This window comes from Oncorhynchus mykiss, chromosome 13 (assembly GCF_057628025.1).
Source record: "Oncorhynchus mykiss isolate SJ-2025 chromosome 13, ASM5762802v1, whole genome shotgun sequence".
NCBI lineage: Eukaryota > Metazoa > Chordata > Actinopteri > Salmoniformes > Salmonidae > Oncorhynchus > Oncorhynchus mykiss.
The window spans coordinates 49,781,818-49,801,547 of NC_143034.1; the positions used below are offsets into that span (position 1 = coordinate 49,781,818).

General features: G+C 45.1%; 1 protein-coding gene and 1 pseudogene across 2 annotated transcripts; both read left to right on the forward strand.

Moving 5' to 3' along the window:
- The first annotated feature begins 328 nt into the window (after positions 1–328).
- LOC118938288 (uncharacterized) lies at positions 329–9,941 on the forward strand (annotated as a pseudogene). Its single transcript, XR_016485470.1, has 7 exons — positions 329–447; positions 895–1,010; positions 1,294–1,365; positions 1,706–1,762; positions 8,406–8,802; positions 9,041–9,273; positions 9,666–9,941. The product of XR_016485470.1 is annotated as an uncharacterized LOC118938288 (transcript).
- Positions 9,942–11,244: 1,303 nt separating this feature from the next.
- On the forward strand, positions 11,245–18,337 carry LOC118938287 (uncharacterized; the record flags this gene model as incomplete). The annotated part of the gene is made up of 6 exons (XM_090194353.1): positions 11,245–11,358; positions 11,700–12,050; positions 12,174–12,291; positions 12,372–12,460; positions 12,564–12,681; positions 18,189–18,337. Coding segments are annotated over 6 exons (816 nt in total), but the record flags the coding sequence as incomplete, so codon positions are not given.
- Positions 18,338–19,730: the final 1,393 nt, after the last annotated feature.

The following is a 19,730-nucleotide window of genomic DNA, read 5'->3' on the forward strand; positions in this document are numbered from 1 at the left end:
GTGAAATAGCTACGTTTATGAGAACGATAAATCATGTGCAATACCTGCGTCGACCTGTGATGAGCAGTAAAACACCGGAAAGTTACAAGAAGAACAAGAATGGTTACCTTATCCGGTCATGTGACATTAAATGTTGCATACACAACATGGAATGTGTGGATATTTTTGTTGCATTACTTGCGTATATTTGGATATCATTTTAGCCACCTAAACATTAGGCTATATATTCCCCTTTTTCCTCTTTGCATCTTCAAAGAAACGGGGGAGGTTACTATGTGAAGGAATGTGTTAGGATTGGAAGTTTTCTCTTTGTTTCTTTTGAGATGGTATGGCCTCTGAGGACCCCCAAGACCAACTGGATGAGGCTATTAAAAAGCAGAACAGCTTGCTGAGGAGCTCAACCAAGAGAAGGACCCACAAGCCCAACTGGATGAGGCCATTAACGAGGCAAAAAGGCTGGCTGAGGAGCTCAACCCAAGTCGTACATTACAATGTAACAAGTCGTACATTACCGGTAATGTAACCCCTACAGCTCCCATACGTGCATATATATTCTCAACACACCTCCAGCACCACAGCGTTATGTTTTATCATTGCTTTTTGTTTGTCAAAGACTCCGTGATATGACCTAATCACAGGCATCAATGATATTGCCCATTGAGCATGAGGCACAAGGGTGCACTTGTTAGCATCCTTGTGAACTTCTACACATGTTAGCTGTGTGAGTGAGCCAGAACATGGGTCTACTGCAGGTGCCTTTCCTCAGCTGACAAATCACTTCACCTTATGTGAAAATCAAAGTCTTGCTTGTGGTCCATATGTACAGAAGCAAGCCATGCTTGTGAGAGACTTTTATTAGTGGGCCAGCCAGGATAATTGAAATACACTTTTTAGGACAATAATAAGAAAAAGACAAACAAGCCTCCAGGGATTAGGTTCAGATGGAGACAAAGATGAGCGAGGACAGATTGTTCCTGAAACCAGGAAGGCAACTACATCCACTTCTGTTGGTAAGTTTCATCCTGTCTAGGTGTTCCATTTGATTGGTTCCTGATCTGACTTTTTCCTTTCAAACATACTGTATCATAGCATATTAAACATTTGTTGCCGTGCCATAGGCCGGTCTAGTACCATCTACTCACAGCACATAATACATTACATGCAGGTCTGATCCCACCTTTCCCTGTTTCTAACTGTTGTCTGTCTCTGATGAAAATACACATTTAACAAAAGGAGAATCAGAATTCCAGCAAATCTTTTGAATTGAAAACCTTTTATTACCAATTTTTTCAGCTCCAAGGGCCAGTACATCAAGAGCCAGACTAGTGCAACATTTTGGGCCAGTCACTGAGGAGGAAGAATCAGGTATTGATGAGCGATTGAATAGATTAATCTATACAATTCCTTGTTATTCAGTGGCCTTGTAATTAGTTAATTGTATTTTTATTAAATCTGTAATTGGTAGTTGAAACAATAACAAAGCACACTCCCCTGTTTTGGTTAAAAGCTGAGTGATGGGGTTGGCGAAATGTAACCACTTTCAATTTTTTGATATAGCTATTATTGCAATTATTGCAACTTACCATCAATGTTATTAAAATAATAGTTTTAACCATATATCATTAATATAAATCCAAAAATGGCTTTATCAACTTCTGAATGCCTCGAAGTCTAACCCTTTCCTTTTTTGCATATCTTATTTTAGAGACAAGGACCAGTGGATTGGAATCCACTCCAGTTTTAAACATTGATGAAGAAATAGGTATGTTTAAATTGTTTTACTTTCAAAATTGGGGTCATCTTGGTGTTACTGAATTATACTGCCCTACATCTTTATTTTGACAGTGGTGCAACATTTTTAAATGTGACTCAAGTCTCCAGAATTTCAGACTTGAGATCAAATGTTTGATATGAGGTTAAAGTACAGAATGTCACCTTTCATTTCAAGGTATTTTCAGACTTTTCTGATTTACCGTTTCGAAATGAAAGCACTTTACATGTCTAGTTGCAAGTAGTTTTATTAGTCGTATGTACAGGATACTGATGGTAACACCATCCAACGAAATGCTTACTTGCAGGTAGCTTCTCAACAATGCAATTCAAAATGCTGGAGTATAGAGACAAATTCAACATTTTAGCATCATGGTCCAAGTACTTCTGTAGGGGAGTGCAATAACAACATCCATATACTTCTGTAGGGGAGGGCAATAACAACATCCATATACTTCTGTAGGGGAGGGCAATAACAACATCCATATACTTCTGTAGGGGAGGGCAATAACAACATCCATATACTTCTGTAGGGGAGGGCAATAACAACATCCATATACTTCTGTAGGGGAGGGCAATAACAACATCCATATACTTCTGTAGGGGAGGGCAATAACAACATCCATGTACTTATGTAGGGGAGTGCAATAATAACATCCATATACTTCTGTAGGGGAGGGCAATAACAACATCCTTATACTTCTGTAGGGGAGGGCAATAACACCATGTTGACTCAAATGCTTCCCACAGTTGTGTCAAGTTGGCTGGATGTCCTTTGGGTGGTGGACCATTCTTGATACACACGGGTAAATGCGGGTCGTGAAAAACCCAGCAGCGTTGCAGTTCTTGACACAAAACGTTGGACCTGGCACCTACTACCATACCTCTTTCAAAGGCACTTAAATATTTTGTCTTGCCCAGTCACCCTCTGAATGGCACACATACACAATCCATGTCTCAATTGTCTCAAGGCTTAAACATCTTCCTTTAATCTGTCTCCTCTTCTTTATCTACTGTGAGCGGACCAAGTAATTGGGCGTCACTCTAAAGCGGGAAGATGGAATAAACGAGTCAGGAGTATGTTTTCTTGATTGAACACAGTTCTCTATTTGATTTGGTCAACACAAACACTCCAACATAATCAATGAAAATCTTCCAAGGAAAAACATACATCTTCTTCTCCAGATGAACATAATAGGATTATCTTTAAACTACAACAAGTCACGGGATTGTCACCGTCTTAGTGGTTCTTCCTGGATAGCTCCTCTCTCTCGGTGGCCATCTTCCAGAGATAGTTTTCCCCCTCTCTCTGCTGGTTCCATTCTCTCTCTTATAGGGGAAGGAGAGTATGTCATTAGTACCGTCAGCTGTGCTTAATTGCCTCTGGTTACCTTGTCTCCCCTGCCTTGTTGGGCTACTATCCATGAGCCCAGCCTGCCCTCTGGTGGTCCTTCCACATACCTTCCCCCCCAGGACCGAACCGGAGGGTCGGGCGCCAGACACACCGTCTTGGTCGCGTCGGGACAGCGCGTCTGCATTCCCGTTCCTCGATCCGGCCCTGTGGATGACATGGAAAGAGAACGGTTGTAAAGACAAAAAACATCTGGCTATTCTGTTGTTATTGTTTCTCTTACCAGCCATCCACGTGAGGGGCGCATGGTCAGTAACTAATGCAAACCTCCGACCCAGTAGGTAGTACCGGAGATAATCGAGGGCCCACTTGATGGCTAAGGCCTCTTTCTCTACGGTCGCATACCTCTGTTCCCGATCGCTGAGCTTCCTACTAATGAAGAGAATCGGCTTCTCTTCTTCACCTTTACCCTGAGCTAGTACGGCCCCGAGCCCTGTATCCGAGGCGTCGACCTGCACAATGAACTCTTGTGAGAAGTCCGGAGCCTGTAGAACGGGATCAGAACACAGGCCATCTTTTAGCAATTGAAAGGCCTCTTCTGTCTCGTCTTTCCACTCTACCTGGTTTGGCAGGTTTTTCCTGATGAGGTTTGTGAGGGGGTTGGCAATGGTTGCATATCCCGGGATAAAACGGCGATAATATCCTGTTATCCCTAAGAAGGCCCGAACGTCTCGCTTGGTCCGGGGTCGAGGCCAGTCACGAATGGCCCTTGTCTTCTCTGCCTGTGGGCGTATTTTCCCATTCCCCACGGTGTACCCCAGGTATTCCGCTTCGGACAGGCCCAGGCAGCATTTATTTGGATTGGCTGTCAACCCTGTGGCTTCCAAACTCACGAGCACCGCCCGTAATCGCAGGAGGTGACTATCCCAGTCCTCGCTATGGATGACCACATCGTCTATGTACGCCGCTGCATACTCTTGATGGGGCCGTAGAATGGCATCCATGAGGCGTTGGAAAGTTGCAGCGGCACCGTGCAGTCCGAAGGGCATCCTCACATACTGGAAAAGCCCCTCTGGGGTGGCGAAGGCAGTCTTTGGGCGATCCTCCGGAGCCACCGGCACTTGCCAATATCCCTTCGTCAAATCCAGGGTAGTGATGAACTTGGCCTTTCCTAAGCGCTCCAAGAGTTCATCCACGCGGGGCATGGGATACGCATCGAATGTAGAGATGGCATTCACGCCCCTAAAGTCGTTGCAGAGTCTCATACTACCATCGGATTTGGGGACCAGGACTATGGAACTGGACCACTCACTCGTCGAGGGCTCGATCACGCCCATCCTCAACATTTCCCTCACCTCTTTCTTAGCGATGACTCGGCGAGCCTCAGGAATCCTGTAAGGGCGGATATGCACCTTCTTGCCGGGTTCAGTGTGGATATGGTGGAACAGGACATCTGTTTGTCCTGGGAATGGAGAGAATATTCGACCGAAGTTCATAATCAGCTTGTCTAGCTGTCTTGACTGCTCCGGTAGGAGAGTTTGGCCACGGCGCATCTGTGGTAGAGCCTCCTCTTTTCCTTTGCCCTCCAGGGCCATCAAAGCCACCTCCTCCTCTCGTCCATGGTACGTCTTCAGCAGGTTTATGTGATAGAGTTGGACCTGCTTCCTCCTGTCAGGTTGCTTGATGAGGTAATTGACCGGTGAGACCCTTTTCATTACCTCGTAGGGTAATGCAGGAAGCGATGTTCGGCCGTGGGCACAAGCACCATCACTTTCTCTCCCACGGTGAACTCACGGGGGGGTCGCGGACTTATCATAGGCCCGGCCTTGGGTCCTTTGGGCCTTCTCCATATGCTCCTTGACTATGGGCCACACTGCTGACAGGCGGTCTCTCATCAGGGTAACGTGCTCTATTGTGGATCGAAAGGGGCATGATTGGGTCTCCCAGGTCTCCTTGGCTAAGTCGAGGATTCCTCGACAGGGTCTGCCATAGAGCAATTCAAACGGAGAGAATCCAGTGGATGCCTGGGGTACTTCTCGCAGGGCAAACATTAAGTGTGGGAGAAGCATGTCCCAGTTTTTCCCGTCTCGGGACACCACTCTTCTCAACATGCTTTTAATTGTTTTGTTCAAGCGTTCACACAACCCGTCTGTTTGAGGGTGGAATATGCTTGTACGTATCTGTTGAACCTGATATAACCGACACAAGTCCTTCATCAACCGGGACATGAACGGGGTTCCTTGATCGGTTAAGATAGTCTTGGGGAGGCCCACACGAGAGAACATCAGGAATAACTCCTTGGCAATTCCCTTTGACGACACGTTACGCAGGGGTATGGCCTCCGGGAACTTGGTAGCGTAATCTATAACCACTAGGATGTACTCGTGTCCTCTGGCGGATTTTGGGAGGGGTCCTACGAGGTCCATAGCTATGCGTTCAAAGGGAGTCTCTATGATGGGGAGAGGAATCAAAGGGTTACGTAGGTGTGGCCGTGGGGCTGTACGTTGACATTGATCACACGTCCTACAATACCTGGCCACATCCCGGGTGACCCGGGGCCAATAGAATCTCTGCATGATTCTGTCAATAGTCTTGTCTCGTGCCAGGTGTCCTCCTAGGACGTGGGAATGGGCTAACTGTAGAACTGTATCCCTGTATGGCCTAGGCACCATTAGTAATTCCTGGTTTTCCCCCCTTCGTCGTACGACCCAGTATAAGAGACCCCGCCTGATTGCATAGTAAGGAAGAGGGGGCTCACCTGATCCGTCGACGTTCCTCCCGTCAATCACCTTCCTCATGGCCTCCCTTAGGTCTGGGTCTCTATGCTGCGAGGTGCCGAACTGTCCCTTTAATTCCTGGGGCAGGTCGACCTCAGTAGAGGGATGTGGAGGATGTTCCACATCCCCATCAGGGGTGACCGAGGAGAATCCCTTCCAGGTTCCCTCCTCGGATGGAGCTTCAAATATATCCCTTAGCGCCTGGTTGCTCCTTTCTTCCTGCGTTGTGTATAACCCTTCACGTGTCTTCATCGGTGGTTTCCTGGAATATCTGTCGTAAACGTTGGGTCGCTATTTCTTCCTCTGCTGCAGAGGACGAGGACGTGGCTACGTCTCCTTGTAGGACTACTACCTCGGGCTTGGATTTTCTCTTCTTTCCTGTCCCTCTTCTTCCCGTACATAACGTCATCTGCCGAAGCTCCTTATATAGGGGACAGTCTCTCCCGATCAATAATGGCACCTTCAGCTGGGGCACTTTCCCTGCCCTGACTGTACACCTTCCTTTTGGAGTGAGAATAGGCAGATTCACAGTGGGGTAATAGTGGGTGTCTCCATGGATACAGGATACGGCTACTTTGTCTGGTAGCAGTGCTGCGGAGGTCACCATCCGCTCCTCTACTAACGTAACCATACTTTCCGAGTCGAGAATAGCAACCACATCTTGTCCTTCGACTCGCACCGGAATCTCTGAGGCTGGGGCTATCTCTGCTAACCAACAGTGTTGATCCTGCCCCCTCAAAACGGGATGTGTGGGGATAGGCAGTGATGACTCCGTGACCATGGGCTCATCCTTGCTAGGACATTGTGGGGCATAATGGTTGGGAGACTGACATTTATAACACCAACCCTGTTGTGTGGTGGCTGACTTCTCCCACCTCCGGGGGGGGTTTGGACGTTTCGGTGGCGGGCGCGCCAGGGTGAGTCGCGGTACGGGATTGGAAGACTCCTTCCGTTCCTCGTTGTCACTTTTTAACAACTCCCCTGTAGACCGATATGTTTCTACCGCCTGGGCTATGTCGTCGGCTGACAACGGGTTGGCTTGCCCCACAACCCTTTTTAAGTCACTGGGTAATTCTCTCAATATCTTGTCCACTACGAGAGTCTCTATCACATGTCCTTGTCCCTTTCCAGGTTCTAGCCACTGTTTCGTCAGTCGTATTAATGCGAAGATCTGGGCACGGACGGGTTGATCAGCTGTATAGGTCCATTGATGGAATTTTACAGCCCTATCTCTGGCAGTCAGCTGGTACCGGGACAGGATCTCGGTTTTTAGTCGCCCATAGTCCGCAGCTTCGCGGGAATCCAGGTCAAAATAGGCTTCCTGAGCCACCCCGGTCAAAAGAGGGGCTAATGCGCTCGCCCATTCTGTGGGCGGCCACTCTTCCAAGGTGGCCGTCCTTTCGAAGGTCATGAGAAAGGCCTCAATATCATCCTCCTTGGAGAGACGAGGTAAGATGACGTGAGCAGCCGCTCTTGGCTTAACTCTAGGTTCTTCTCGTCGGCTCAGCTGTTGTCGCAGGAGTTCTATGGTTGTCTGCTGTGCCGTGATCAATTGTTGTAGTAGGGCGGTATCCATCGTTCTTGAATGGTTCCTCCGGGTCTACTGGAAGAATCTTGATATACTCACTTATCCTTGTGTCACTCGTCCACCTAATGCCTGCATCCTCCACCAATGTGAGCGGACCAAGTAATTGGGCGTCACTCTAAAGCGGGAAGGTGGAATAAACGAGTCAGTTTTCTTGATTTAACACAGTTCTCTATTGAGGGCATTGGGTCAACACAAACACTCCAACATAATCAATGAAAATCTTCCAAGGAAAAACATACATCTTCTTCTCCAGATGAAACAAGAACATAATAGGATTATCTTTAAAATACAACAACAAGTCACGGGATTGTCACCGTCTTAGTGGTTCTTCCTGGATAGCTCCTCTCTCTCGGTGGCCATCTTCCAGAGATAGTTTTCCCCCTCTCTCTGCTGGTTCCATTCTCTCTCTTATAGGGGAAGGAGAGTATGTCATTAGTACCGTCAGCTGTGCTTAATTGCCTCTGGTTACCTTGTCTCCCCTGCCTTGTTGGGCTACTATCCATGAGCCCAGCCTGCCCTCTGGTGGTCCTTCCACACTACACTGAAGTGGATTTAACAGGTGACATCAATAAGGGATCATAGCTTTCACCTGGTCAGTTTGTCAGGGAAAGAGAATGTTTTGTACTCAGTGTGTTTTTGCTGTTTTAAGAACATTCAGAATTTCTATTTGACGATGGGATCAAGTTCTATTGTTTGATATTCCATTTGAGACTTTAGTCAATATGTTGGTCTGCCCTGTAATTGAATTTACTGTAGAATCAAAGCTGAGGTTTTTGGCTTGTCACACCATAGATTGTGCAGAGATATATTTGCTGTCACCTACTTACAGCCAAGCCAGCCCTATATGCGTTTTAATAGATTCATTATTATGTAATTTTCTTAATTTAATCCTTTTCCCATTTTTGTGTTTTCAAAAGAGCAATACTTCATAGAGAAATTAACATCCTCCTAGCTGACTTAGAAGACCCTGAGTGTTCAAATCCTGCTGTGCCTGGTGCATCACACAGTTGGAGTGTGAGGAAGGAACTCTCACAGGATAGGTGGAGAGAGTCCAGGCCTGAGATTGTAGATTCTCTGCTGGTTGCAGAGCATGCTTCTCAGAAGATCTGTCAGTCATGCAATGTGAAAAGGGCTATTCTGCGATGTAGAGACCGTCTGCCGAAACAGCTTTTACTGTGAAGACTGCGATGTCTCTACACATGCAAAGTTCCCCCTGCACAACAGACCGTCCATGATCGAGGGGTTCTACACGACCCTTGCTCCAACTACAGCCATATCTCTCCACAGTGATGGCAAATATGCACTTCACGAACAGGGTGTGTTTGTGTTTTTATTTATTGGTTATTGTTGTATATAAATATTGTCCCTAGATTGTTTCTTACCATTGGATGTACCAGAGGTGATATGTGGTTGCCTGACAAGCACCATCCATGTTGGCCATGGAAAACATATAATCCTTGTAGGAATAAATGGTATGTGCAATACCTTCACGAACCAAACAGTGATATAGCAATGTAAAACAACATTAATTCAGACTACATTTTTTTCCTCAAGGTCGCTACAATGTTACAGTGCCTCTACTGACCTGCACAACCTGTCTTAGCACCTGGACAGCAAACTTGGCAGATCTGTTTAAGAATGGGTACTGGCCTGCCACTGTGAACTGTGACACCATATACCAGGTAGATCTGTTCAGCTCTTTTGAGGAGCTGAAAGTGTCAGCCCCAGGAATGTCCCATCTGGCGTTTATGTGGATTTTGGAGCAGCGAACTGACTTCTTTGGCAGGGTAACAATCAATTATACTCAGCTTTACCAATGTATGACTTCAGGTTAACTATGTTACATTTTGTTACAACACTTTGCGTAACATAACTTTATTTCCAGTACTACAACTATGTTAACATTTTAGGTCTCTTGCTACAGTACGTGTTAGCCTCCTGCACCACTGTCCTGCCATGCACCTTATCTGTGCCCCTCTTGCATCCAATATTTCCTGCTCTTTACAACATAAGTACTCGTCCTACTTTTGCGTTGGCTTTCACCTGCTTTGCTGTCAACACTATGTACTGGCCCTGCGTTAACTTAAATCCAGTAAGCCATAGTGAATTATAGTATGTTTTGTTTATACTATTGTTGAAAGTTATTTCATATATTTTCTATGTGTTTTTCCCTTACCAGAATGGAATGATCTGTGGGGACACTTTTCAAAAAAGCTTCTTTGAGTGGACGTACTTCCGCTCTGAAGTTGATCCAGTCTGTGATATACAGGACTTTGACTGCCCAGCCTGGTCTGTGATATACAGGACTTTGACTGCCCAGCCTGGTCTGTGATATACAGGACTTTGACTGCCCAGCCTGGTCTGTGATATACAGGACTTTGACTGCCCAGCCTGGTCTGTGATATACAGGACTTTGACTGCCCAGCCTGGTCTGTGATATACAGTACTTTGACTGCCCAGCCTGGTCTGTGATATACAGGACTTTGACTGCCCAGCCTGGTCTGTGATATACAGGACTTTGACTGCCCAGCCTGGTCTGTGATATACAGGACTTTGACTGCCCAGCCTGGTCTGTGATATACAGTACTTTGACTGCCCAGCCTGGTCTGCGATATACAGGACTTTGACTGCCCAGCCTGGTCTGCGATATACAGGACTTTGACTGCCCAGCCTGGTCTGTGATATACAGGACTTTGACTGCCCAGCCTGGTCTGTGATATACAGGACTTTGACTGCCCAGCCTGGTCTGCGATATACAGGACTTTGACTGCCCAGCCTGGTCTGTGATATACAGGACTTTGACTGCCCAGCCTGGTCTGCGATATACAGGACTTTGACTGCCCAGCCTGGTCTGCGATATACAGGACTTTGACTGCCCAGCCTGGTCTGTGATATACAGGACTTTGACTGCCCAGCCTGGTCTGTGATATACAGGACTTTGACTGCCCAGCCTGGTCTGTGATATACAGGACTTTGACTGCCCAGCCTGGTCTGCGATATACAGGACTTTGACTGCCCAGCCTGGTCTGTGATATACAGGACTTTGACTGCCCAGCCTGGTCTGTGATATACAGTACTTTGACTGCCCAGCCTGGTCTGTGATATATAGTACTTTGACTGCCCAGCCTGGTCTGTGATATACAGTACTTTGACTGCCCAGCCTGGTCTGTGATATACAGGACTTTGACTGCCCAGCCTGGTCTGTGATATACAGTACTTTGACTGCCCAGTCTGGTCTGCGATATACAGTACTTTGACTGCCCAGCCTGGTCTGCGATATACAGTACTTTGACTGCCCAGCCTGGTCTGTGATATACAGTACTTTGACTGCCCAGCCTGGTCTGTGATATACAGGACTTTGACTGCCCAGCCTGGTCTGTGATATACAGTACTTTGACTGCCCAGCCTGGTCTGTGATATACAGTACTTTGATTGCCCAGCCTGGTCTGTGATATACAGTACTTTGACTGCCCAGCCTGGTCTGTGATAGACCAGGCTGGGCAGTCAAAGTCCTGTATGTGATATACAGTACTTTGACTGCCCAGCCTGGTCTGTGATATACAGTACTTTATATCATTTAAACAATCCAAACAAGGTTTGCCTTTTCTTTGTCCAGTGTGAACGTTTTCAAATGCAGTGGAGTTCATTTTTAGCTTAAACGTTTTGAGTTTGTAATGTAATGAATTATCAACATTGTCAAGTGTCCCACAATCAGTTACTGAGGTTGATTGATATTTCATATGTCATATATTTAATGTATTTCACGCATCCTTTCAAGGGCTGATGACAAAGGATTCTTTGATGGCGTATTTATCTGCAAGGATGAGGATGTGTCTGACTTTGTGAACTATGTCCATAGAAAGACTAAACATGTACGTTTCCTGTGTATCTTCTAATCTGTGAAATAGGACTGGCCTCAAAGGCAGACTCGTTATACACTATTCCAATAAAAACACATCATTTTGGAGAGATGGTCATCCTCTCTCTTCAAGTCCAGGGTTGTTACACCACTCCCTCTGTTCAGAAATGCAACACACTTTACAAGCGCTTCTTTTTGACAGTCAATTTCCAACTTCTGATCTCCATTGTAGCGACCACAGCGGGTAGCTCTGCGCCCTCAGCCAGATTTTAAAAACCTAACCACTGTCCTGTTAACATTTCCCCCCCCCAATTTTTTTTTCTTCTACCTATACTCTTCTACTTCCTTGTCTAGGGTTATGGAAAAGGGTTATGTGGAGCATCCCAGTGGACAGCAGCTAAAGAGTCGTCAAGGGAAACAAACAACAAACTTGATGAAGAGGGACTCGAAGTTGCCGTCTGCCGCCACGGAATACTTCTAAGGAGCCTCAACATGATGCGTGGAGAGATATTTGCGTACCCACTGTTCTTGCAGAAGGAATTGTCTGGCAGCAGGAACAAACAATTCATGTGTACGGATGTGATCTGCAAATGTTGGCCATACCTGACCAAAGTTGCTTGTCATTGTCCAGAGCTCGCCACTCTTCTAGACATGAAGCCACTGCTTTCCGTCATGCATGCAAAGGCACATCGTTTGAAATGCCAGGTCAGTTTTTCTTTATTAAGCTGGTCAAAGAGAATTTCCAGCTTCAGTCCTTTACAAGGCTTCCCATTTAGATGTTTGTTATTCACATAATTGCAATATTAAGTCAATATTTTTTTAATGTAGATTAAGTGGGGAGGACGGAATCAGGAAGGAGCTGGCACAACTCTGGGGAAGGAAGTGGAACAAGGGAGCAGCTTCTTGTCGAGGGCTGCAATCTGTTCCAAACAAGTGTCCAAAGGAGGTAAACAATTTGTTTAAGGTTGTTCTATTCAGCTATGTCTATACTTATCTGGTATAAGGAGTTCTATTTGGCTTTTCTAGCAAGAACAGACATGCTAACCATCCAGGCCATGGGGTGGAACAGAAGGAAAAACAACATGCACAGAGTATTGTCCAGAAGATACTTGAAGGTGTATTGTGTGGATCAATACATTTATTCTAGAAGTATATCTATGCATTTAATTTATTTTAAAACAATTAATTATTCTGTTTTGTTTTTGTCATAATTCTCAGACAACAGCAAAAATCCAGGAGGAGACCCACACTCTCGAAAAGTTTAAGAGTGATTTGGGTTTAGGCGATGAGTCTCTGTATAACTGGACAAAGGAAGTTCAGCAATGGGCTAATACAGGTAAATGAATACAACAAATAAATAATCCTAAATGTAACTTGACATAGTGGACAGGCTTGCGTACTCCAATGACCCTGAGAGCTAACCCTTAGAGGGTGTTTTCCACCGGAAGGCGCAATCAAGCCGGACAGGTGGAAGGGTAGGATGCAGACAAAACATTCCCTGGTTATCCAGGTTGGGGCTCACTCACCCCCCACATAACAAATCACATACCCCCATCGCGACGTCCCCCAAAGACTAACTTGCTAGCCCCTGCTAACTGCTAGCTTGCCTGCCCGGTCTGCTAACTGCTAGCCCCTGCTAACTGCTTGCTTGCCTGCCCCGGTCTGCCAACTGCTTGCTTGCCTGCCCCGGTCTGCCAACTGCTAGCTTGCCTGCCCCGGTCTGCCAACTGCTAGCTTGCCTGCCCCGGTCTGCCAACTGCTAGCTTGCCTGCCCCGGTCTGCTAACTGCTAGCTTACCTGCCCCGGTCTGCTAACTGCTAGCTTGCCTGCCCCGGTCTGCTAACTGCTAGCTTGCCTTCCCCGGTCTGCTAACTGCTAGCTTGCCTTCCCCGGTCTGCTAACTGCTAGCTTGCCTGCCCCGGTCTGCTAACTGCTTGCTTGCTAACCCGGTCTGCTAACTGCTAGCTTGCCCCGGTCTACTAATTGCTAGCTTGTTAGCATCGGCCTGCTAACTGTCTGAATTGCCGTGTCCCCAGTCAGCCCGACCACTCACTGGACCCATATGTTCACTTGGCTACACATGCCTCTCTCTAATCTCAATATGCATCGTCCATTACTGTCCTGATTAGTGATTACTGTCTTATTTCACTGTAGAGCCTCTAGCCCTGCTCAATATGCCTTAACCAACCATGTTGTTCCACCTCCTACATATGCGATGACATCACCTGGTTTAAACATCTCTAGAGACTATATCTCTCATCATTACGCAATGCCTAGGTTTACCTCCAATGTACTCACATCCTACCTTACCTTTGTCTGTACAATATGCCTTGAATCTATGCTATTGTGCCCAGAAACCTGCTCCTTTTACTCTCTGTTCCGAACGTGCTAGACGGCCAGTTCGTATAGCCTTTAGCCGTACCTTTATCCTACTTCTCCTCTGTTCCTCTGGTGATGTGGAGGTTAATCCAGGTCCTGCAGTGCCTAGCTCCACTCCCACTCCCCAGGTGCTCTCATTTGTTGACTTCTGGTACTGTAAAAGCCTTGGTTTCATGCATGTTAACATTGGAAGCATACATTGGAAGTTTGTTATACTCACTGCTTTAGCACACTCTGCCAACCCGGATGTCTTAGCCGTGTCTGAATCCTGGCTTAGGAAAACCACCAAAAACCCTGAAATCTCCATTGCTAACTATAACATTTTCAGACAAGATAGAACTGCCAAAGGGGGCGGTGTTGCAATCTACTGCAAAGAGAGCCTGCAGAGTTCTGTATTACTATCCAAGTCTGTACCCAAACAATTTGAGCTTCTACTTCTAAAAATTCACCTTTCCAGAAACAAGTCTCTCACTGTTGCCGCTTGCTATAGACCTCCCTCTGCCCCCAGCTGTGCCCTCGATACCATATGTGAATTAATTGCCCCCCATCTATCTGCTGAGCTCGTGCTACTAGGTGACCTAAACTGGGACATGCTTAATGCCCCGGCCATCCTACAATCCAAGCTTGATGCCCTCAATCTCACACAAATGATCAATGAACCTACCAGGTACAACCCTAAATCAGTAAACACGGGCACCCTCATAGATGTCATCTTAACTAACTCGCCCTCCAAATACAACTCTGCTGTTTTCACTGCCTCATTGCCTGCATCCGTAATGGGTCTGCGACCAAACGACCACCCATCATCACTGTCAAACGCTCCCTAAAACACTTCTGCGAGCAGGCCTTTCTAATTGACCTGGCCGCGGTATCCTGGAATGACATTGACCTCATCCCGTCAGTAGATGATGCCTGGCTATTCTTTAAAAGTGCCTTCCTCACCATCTTAAATAAGCATGCCCCACTCAAAAAATGTAGAACTAGGAATAGTCCTTGGTTCACTCCAGACCTGTCTACCCTTGACCAGCACAAAAACATTGTGTGGCGTTCTGCATTAGCATTGAATAGCCCCCGTGATATGCAACTTTTCAGGGAAGTTAGGAACAAATATACACAGGCAGTTAGAAAAGCTAAGGCTAGCTTTTTCAAACAGAAATGTGCATCCTGTAGTACTAACTCAAAAAAGTTCTGGGAGGATGGAGAATAAGAGCACCTCCTCCAAGCTGCCCACTGCTCTGAGGCTAGGAAACACTGTCACCACCGATAAATCCACTATAATTGAGAATTTTAATAAGCATTTCTCTACGGCTGGCCATGCTTTCCACCTGGCTACCCCTACCCCAGTCAACTGCCCGGCACCCTCCACAGCAACCCGCCAAAGACCCCACCATTTCTCCTTCACCCAAATCCAGATAGCTGATGTTCTGAAAGAGCTGCATAATCTGGACCCATACAAATCAGCCGGGCTAGACAATCTGGACCCTCTCTTTCTAAAATTATCTGCCAAAATTGTTGCAACCCCTATTACTAGCCTGTTCAACCTCTCTTTCGTATCGTCTGAGATTCCCAAAGATTGGAAAGAAGCCGCGGTCATCCCCCTCTTCAAAGGGGGTGACACTCTAGACCCATATTGCTATAGACCTATATCTATCCTACCCGGTCTTTCTAAGGTCTTCGAAAGCCAAGTTAACAAACAGATTACCGACCATTTCGAATCCCACCGTACCTTCTCCGCTATGCAATCTGATTTCAGAGCTGGTCATGGGTGCACCTCAGCCACGCTCAAGGTCCTAAACGACATCATAACCACCATCGATAAGAGACATTACTGTGCAGCCGTATTCATCGACCTGGCCAAGGCTTTCGACTCTGTCAATCACAACATTCTTATTGGTAGACTCGACAGCCTTGGTTTCTCAAATGATTGCCTCGCCTGGTTTACCAACTACTTCTCTGATAGAGTTCAGTGTGTCAAATTGGAGGGCCTGTTGTCCGGACCTCTGGCAGTCTCTATGGGTGTGCCACAGGGTTCAATTCTCAGGCCGACTCTCTTTTCTGTATACATCAATGATGTTGCTCTTGCTGCTGTTGATTCTCTCATCCACCTCTATGCAGACGACACCATTCTGTATACTTCTGGCCCCTCTTTGGACACTGTGTTAACTAACCTCCAGACGAGGTTCAATGCCATACAACTCTCCTTCCGTGGCCTCCAACTGCTCTTAAACGCAAGTAAAACTAAATGCATGCTATTCAATCGATCACTGCCCGCACCTGCTCGCCCGTCCAGCATCACTACTCTGGACGGCTCTGATTTAGAATACGTGGACAACTACAAATACCTGGGTGTCTGGTTAGACTGTAAACTCTCCTTCCAGACTCACATTAAGCATCTCCAATCTAAAATTAAATCTAGAATCGGCTTCCTATATCGCAACAAAGCATCCTTCACTCATGCTGCCAAACATACCCTCGTAAAACTGACCATCCTACCGATCCTCGACTTCAGTGATGTCATCTACAAAATAGCCTCCAACACTCTACTCAACAAACTGGATGCAGTCTATCACAGTGCCATCCGTTTTGTCACCAAAGCCCCATACACTACCCACCATTGCGACCTTTACGCTCTCGTTGGTTGGCCCTCGCTTCATACTCGTCGCCAAACCCACTGGCTACAGGTTATCTACAAGTCTCTGCTAGGTAAAGCCCCGCCTTATCTCAGCTCACTGGTCACCATAGCAGCACCCACTCGTAGCACGCGCTCCAGCAGGTATATCTCACTGGTCACCCCCAAAGCCAATTCCTCCTTTGGTCGTCTTTCCTTCCAGTTCTCTGCTGCCCATGACTGGAATGAACTGTAAAAATCTCTGAAGCTGGAGACTCACATCTCCCTCACTAGCTTTAAGCACCAGCTGTCAGAGCAGCACCTGTACATAGCCCATCTGTAAACAGCCCATCTATCTACCTACCTCATCCCCATACTGTATTTATTTATTTATCTTTCTCCTTTGCACCCCAGTATCTCTACTTGCACATTCATCTTCTGCCGATCTAAACAAAAAGTCTATATACAGTGAGTGCAAATGAGGTAAGTTAAGGAAATAAATAGGCCATGGTGGCGAAGTAATTACAATATAGCAATTAAACACTGGACAGTGTTTAACAGTGTTTAATTGCTATATTGTAATTACTTCGCCACCATGGCCTATTTATTTCCTTAACTTACCTCATTTGCACTCACTGTATATAGACTTTTTGTTTTCTTTTGTTCTACTCTATTATTGACTGTATGTTTTGTTTATTCCATGTGTGTTGTTGTATGTGTGGAATTGCTACGCTTTATCTTAGCCAGGTCGCAGTTGCAAATGAGAACTTGTTCTCAACTAGCTTACCTGGTTAAATAAAGGTTAAATAAAAAAGGTTAAATAAAAAAATAAACATTTCTCCAGCCCCATCCCTCTGCTTTTTACAGAACCATTGGAAGGGAGAACGATATATTGTTTCACCTGGTGATTTCCGATTTAAACATTGTTAAACTGTAATGTGCTGTGCTTATTAGTTTAGTTAATGAATAACAAAAAAAGGTTATCCTTGTCAAGCTGTTTTGCAAGGAGGAATGGGAAAAAATGTCAGTCTCTCGATGTGCAAAACTCAGAGACATACCCGAAGCGACTTACAGCTGTAATCGCAGCAAAAGGTGGCGCTACAAAGTATTAACTTAAGGGGGCTGAATAATTTTGCACGCTCAATTTTTCAGTTTTTGATTTGTTAAAAAAGTTTGAAATATCCAATAAATGTCGTTCCACTTCATGATTGTGTCCCACTTGTTGTTGATTCTTCACAAAAAAATAAAGTTTTATATCTTTATGTTTGAAGCCTGAAATGTGGCAAAAGGTCGCAAAGTTCAAGGGGGCCGAATACTTTCGCAAGGCACTGTATAATCCATATATGTGTAAGGTATGTTGATATACACGTAGTCCTACGTATTATAATATATAGCCTAGCTGCGCCTAGCCTATAGGCCTATAATTAACTTGGACATGAATTGTGAAGTTCAAGGTCAGTCGGCCAAAATGCAACATTCTCAGAACTTTTGATGCTTATTTTCTCATTACTGAGACATTCACTAAGTACTAAAGTTTATCAGCCCAATCCACTGCTCATTTCTAATGTATGCTGATTGTACTATGTGCCTAGGCCTCTCGTCAAAAGTAGTGCAATTTCAAGGGAATAGGGTGGATTTGGAAAGAAATGATCCAGTACCTTTATCCATTGAACTAACATTATTCCAGTAGAAAGACAGAAGCAAACAAGTGACCTGTAAGTCTCAGATTTACATTCATTTGTTATAAAACAGAATGTAGCAGCTTTAATATATTGGAAAAGGCCCAGGTAAAATGAAGAACTGTGTATGTTAACCTGTGCGCCTTTTTTTAATAGTGCGCCAGCGTTTTATTTCAGGACCACGGACAGCTACTGTTAGCTAGTGCGGGAGAAATGCAGGGATTGTCGTGGCAAGTTCAGAACCACGGCAGTGGAGACTGGAGAGTGTCACTAACAACAAAAACAAAGACCACAATATTATTTTTGCCTACTGTAAACATAAGCATTTCAAATCACGATATGAATCTGATTTTCAACCATCTGACCTACTACTGTCTGATTCATATAGCCTGATTTTTTAATGTTTGTTCATTATTATATCAACTGATTGCTTCTGTATGGGGTGCTTTGACTGAAAGACCAACACAGGGTGTGACTCGGGTGGGAAACTATGTTCTTTATTTCTAGGTTTGGCCGGGTATGGTTCTCAATCAGGGACAGCTGTCTATCGTTGTCTCTGATTGGGAATCATACTTAGGCAGCCTGTTTTGCCACCCTAGTTTTGCGGGATGTTGTTTTTGTACAGCTTTGTGTAGTCTACCGAACGTTACATTCGGTTTCCTTTTGTTGTTTTTAGGTGTTCATTTAAATAAAGACAAAATGTACGCCTACCACACTGCACCTTGGTCCGATCATTTCGATGAGCGTAACACCTGGTGTGTTACGCTCTAAAAGACTTACCCAAGAAGACTCACAGCTGTAATCACTGTCAAAGGCATTTCCAAAGTCTGACTACTTTAGCAAGGCACTGTAACATCCAATACCACGGTACAGCCAAAACCATATGTATTTTGAGAGTGAAGCTGAAATGTGAAATTTGGATCTATACTCCAGAATGTAGTATTTTAAATAAAAGGTTTCATTTACTATAACTTTAATACACTTTAAGTGAATTTGTCCAAATACTTATGGCTTCTTCAAATTAGGGGGACTATATACATAAAGTGATTTCATTTCTAAACTGTGAAAAGGTGACCTGTACTATCGCCTCATATGAAACAGGATTTCAAATCCAAAATGCTGGAGTTTAGAGTCAAAGTTGTGCATTTTAACTTCACTGTCCAAATACATATGGTGTTGAGTGTACAGTATATCCTCAATACATTTGGTGTTGAGTGTGAAGTATATCCTCAATACATTTGGTGTTGAGTGTACAGTATATCCTCAATACATTTGGTGTTGAGTGTACAGTATATCCTCAATACATATGGTGTTGAGTGTACAGTATATCCTCAATACATATGGTGTTGAGTGTACAGTATATCCTCAATACATATGGTGTTGAGTGTACAGTATATCCTCAATATATTTGGTGTTGAGTGTACAGTATATCCTCAATACATATGGTGTTGAGTGTACAGTATATCCCCAATACATTTGGTGTTGAGTGTACAGTATATCCTCAATACATTTGGTGTTGAGTGTACAGTATATCCTCAATATATTTGGTGTTGAGTGTACAGTATATCCTCAATACATATGGTGTTGAGTGTACAGTATATCCTCAATACATATGGTGTTGAGTGTACAGTATATTCTCAATACATATGGTGTTGAGTGTACAGTATATCCTCAATATATTTGGTGTTGAGTGTACAGTATATCCTCAATACATATGGT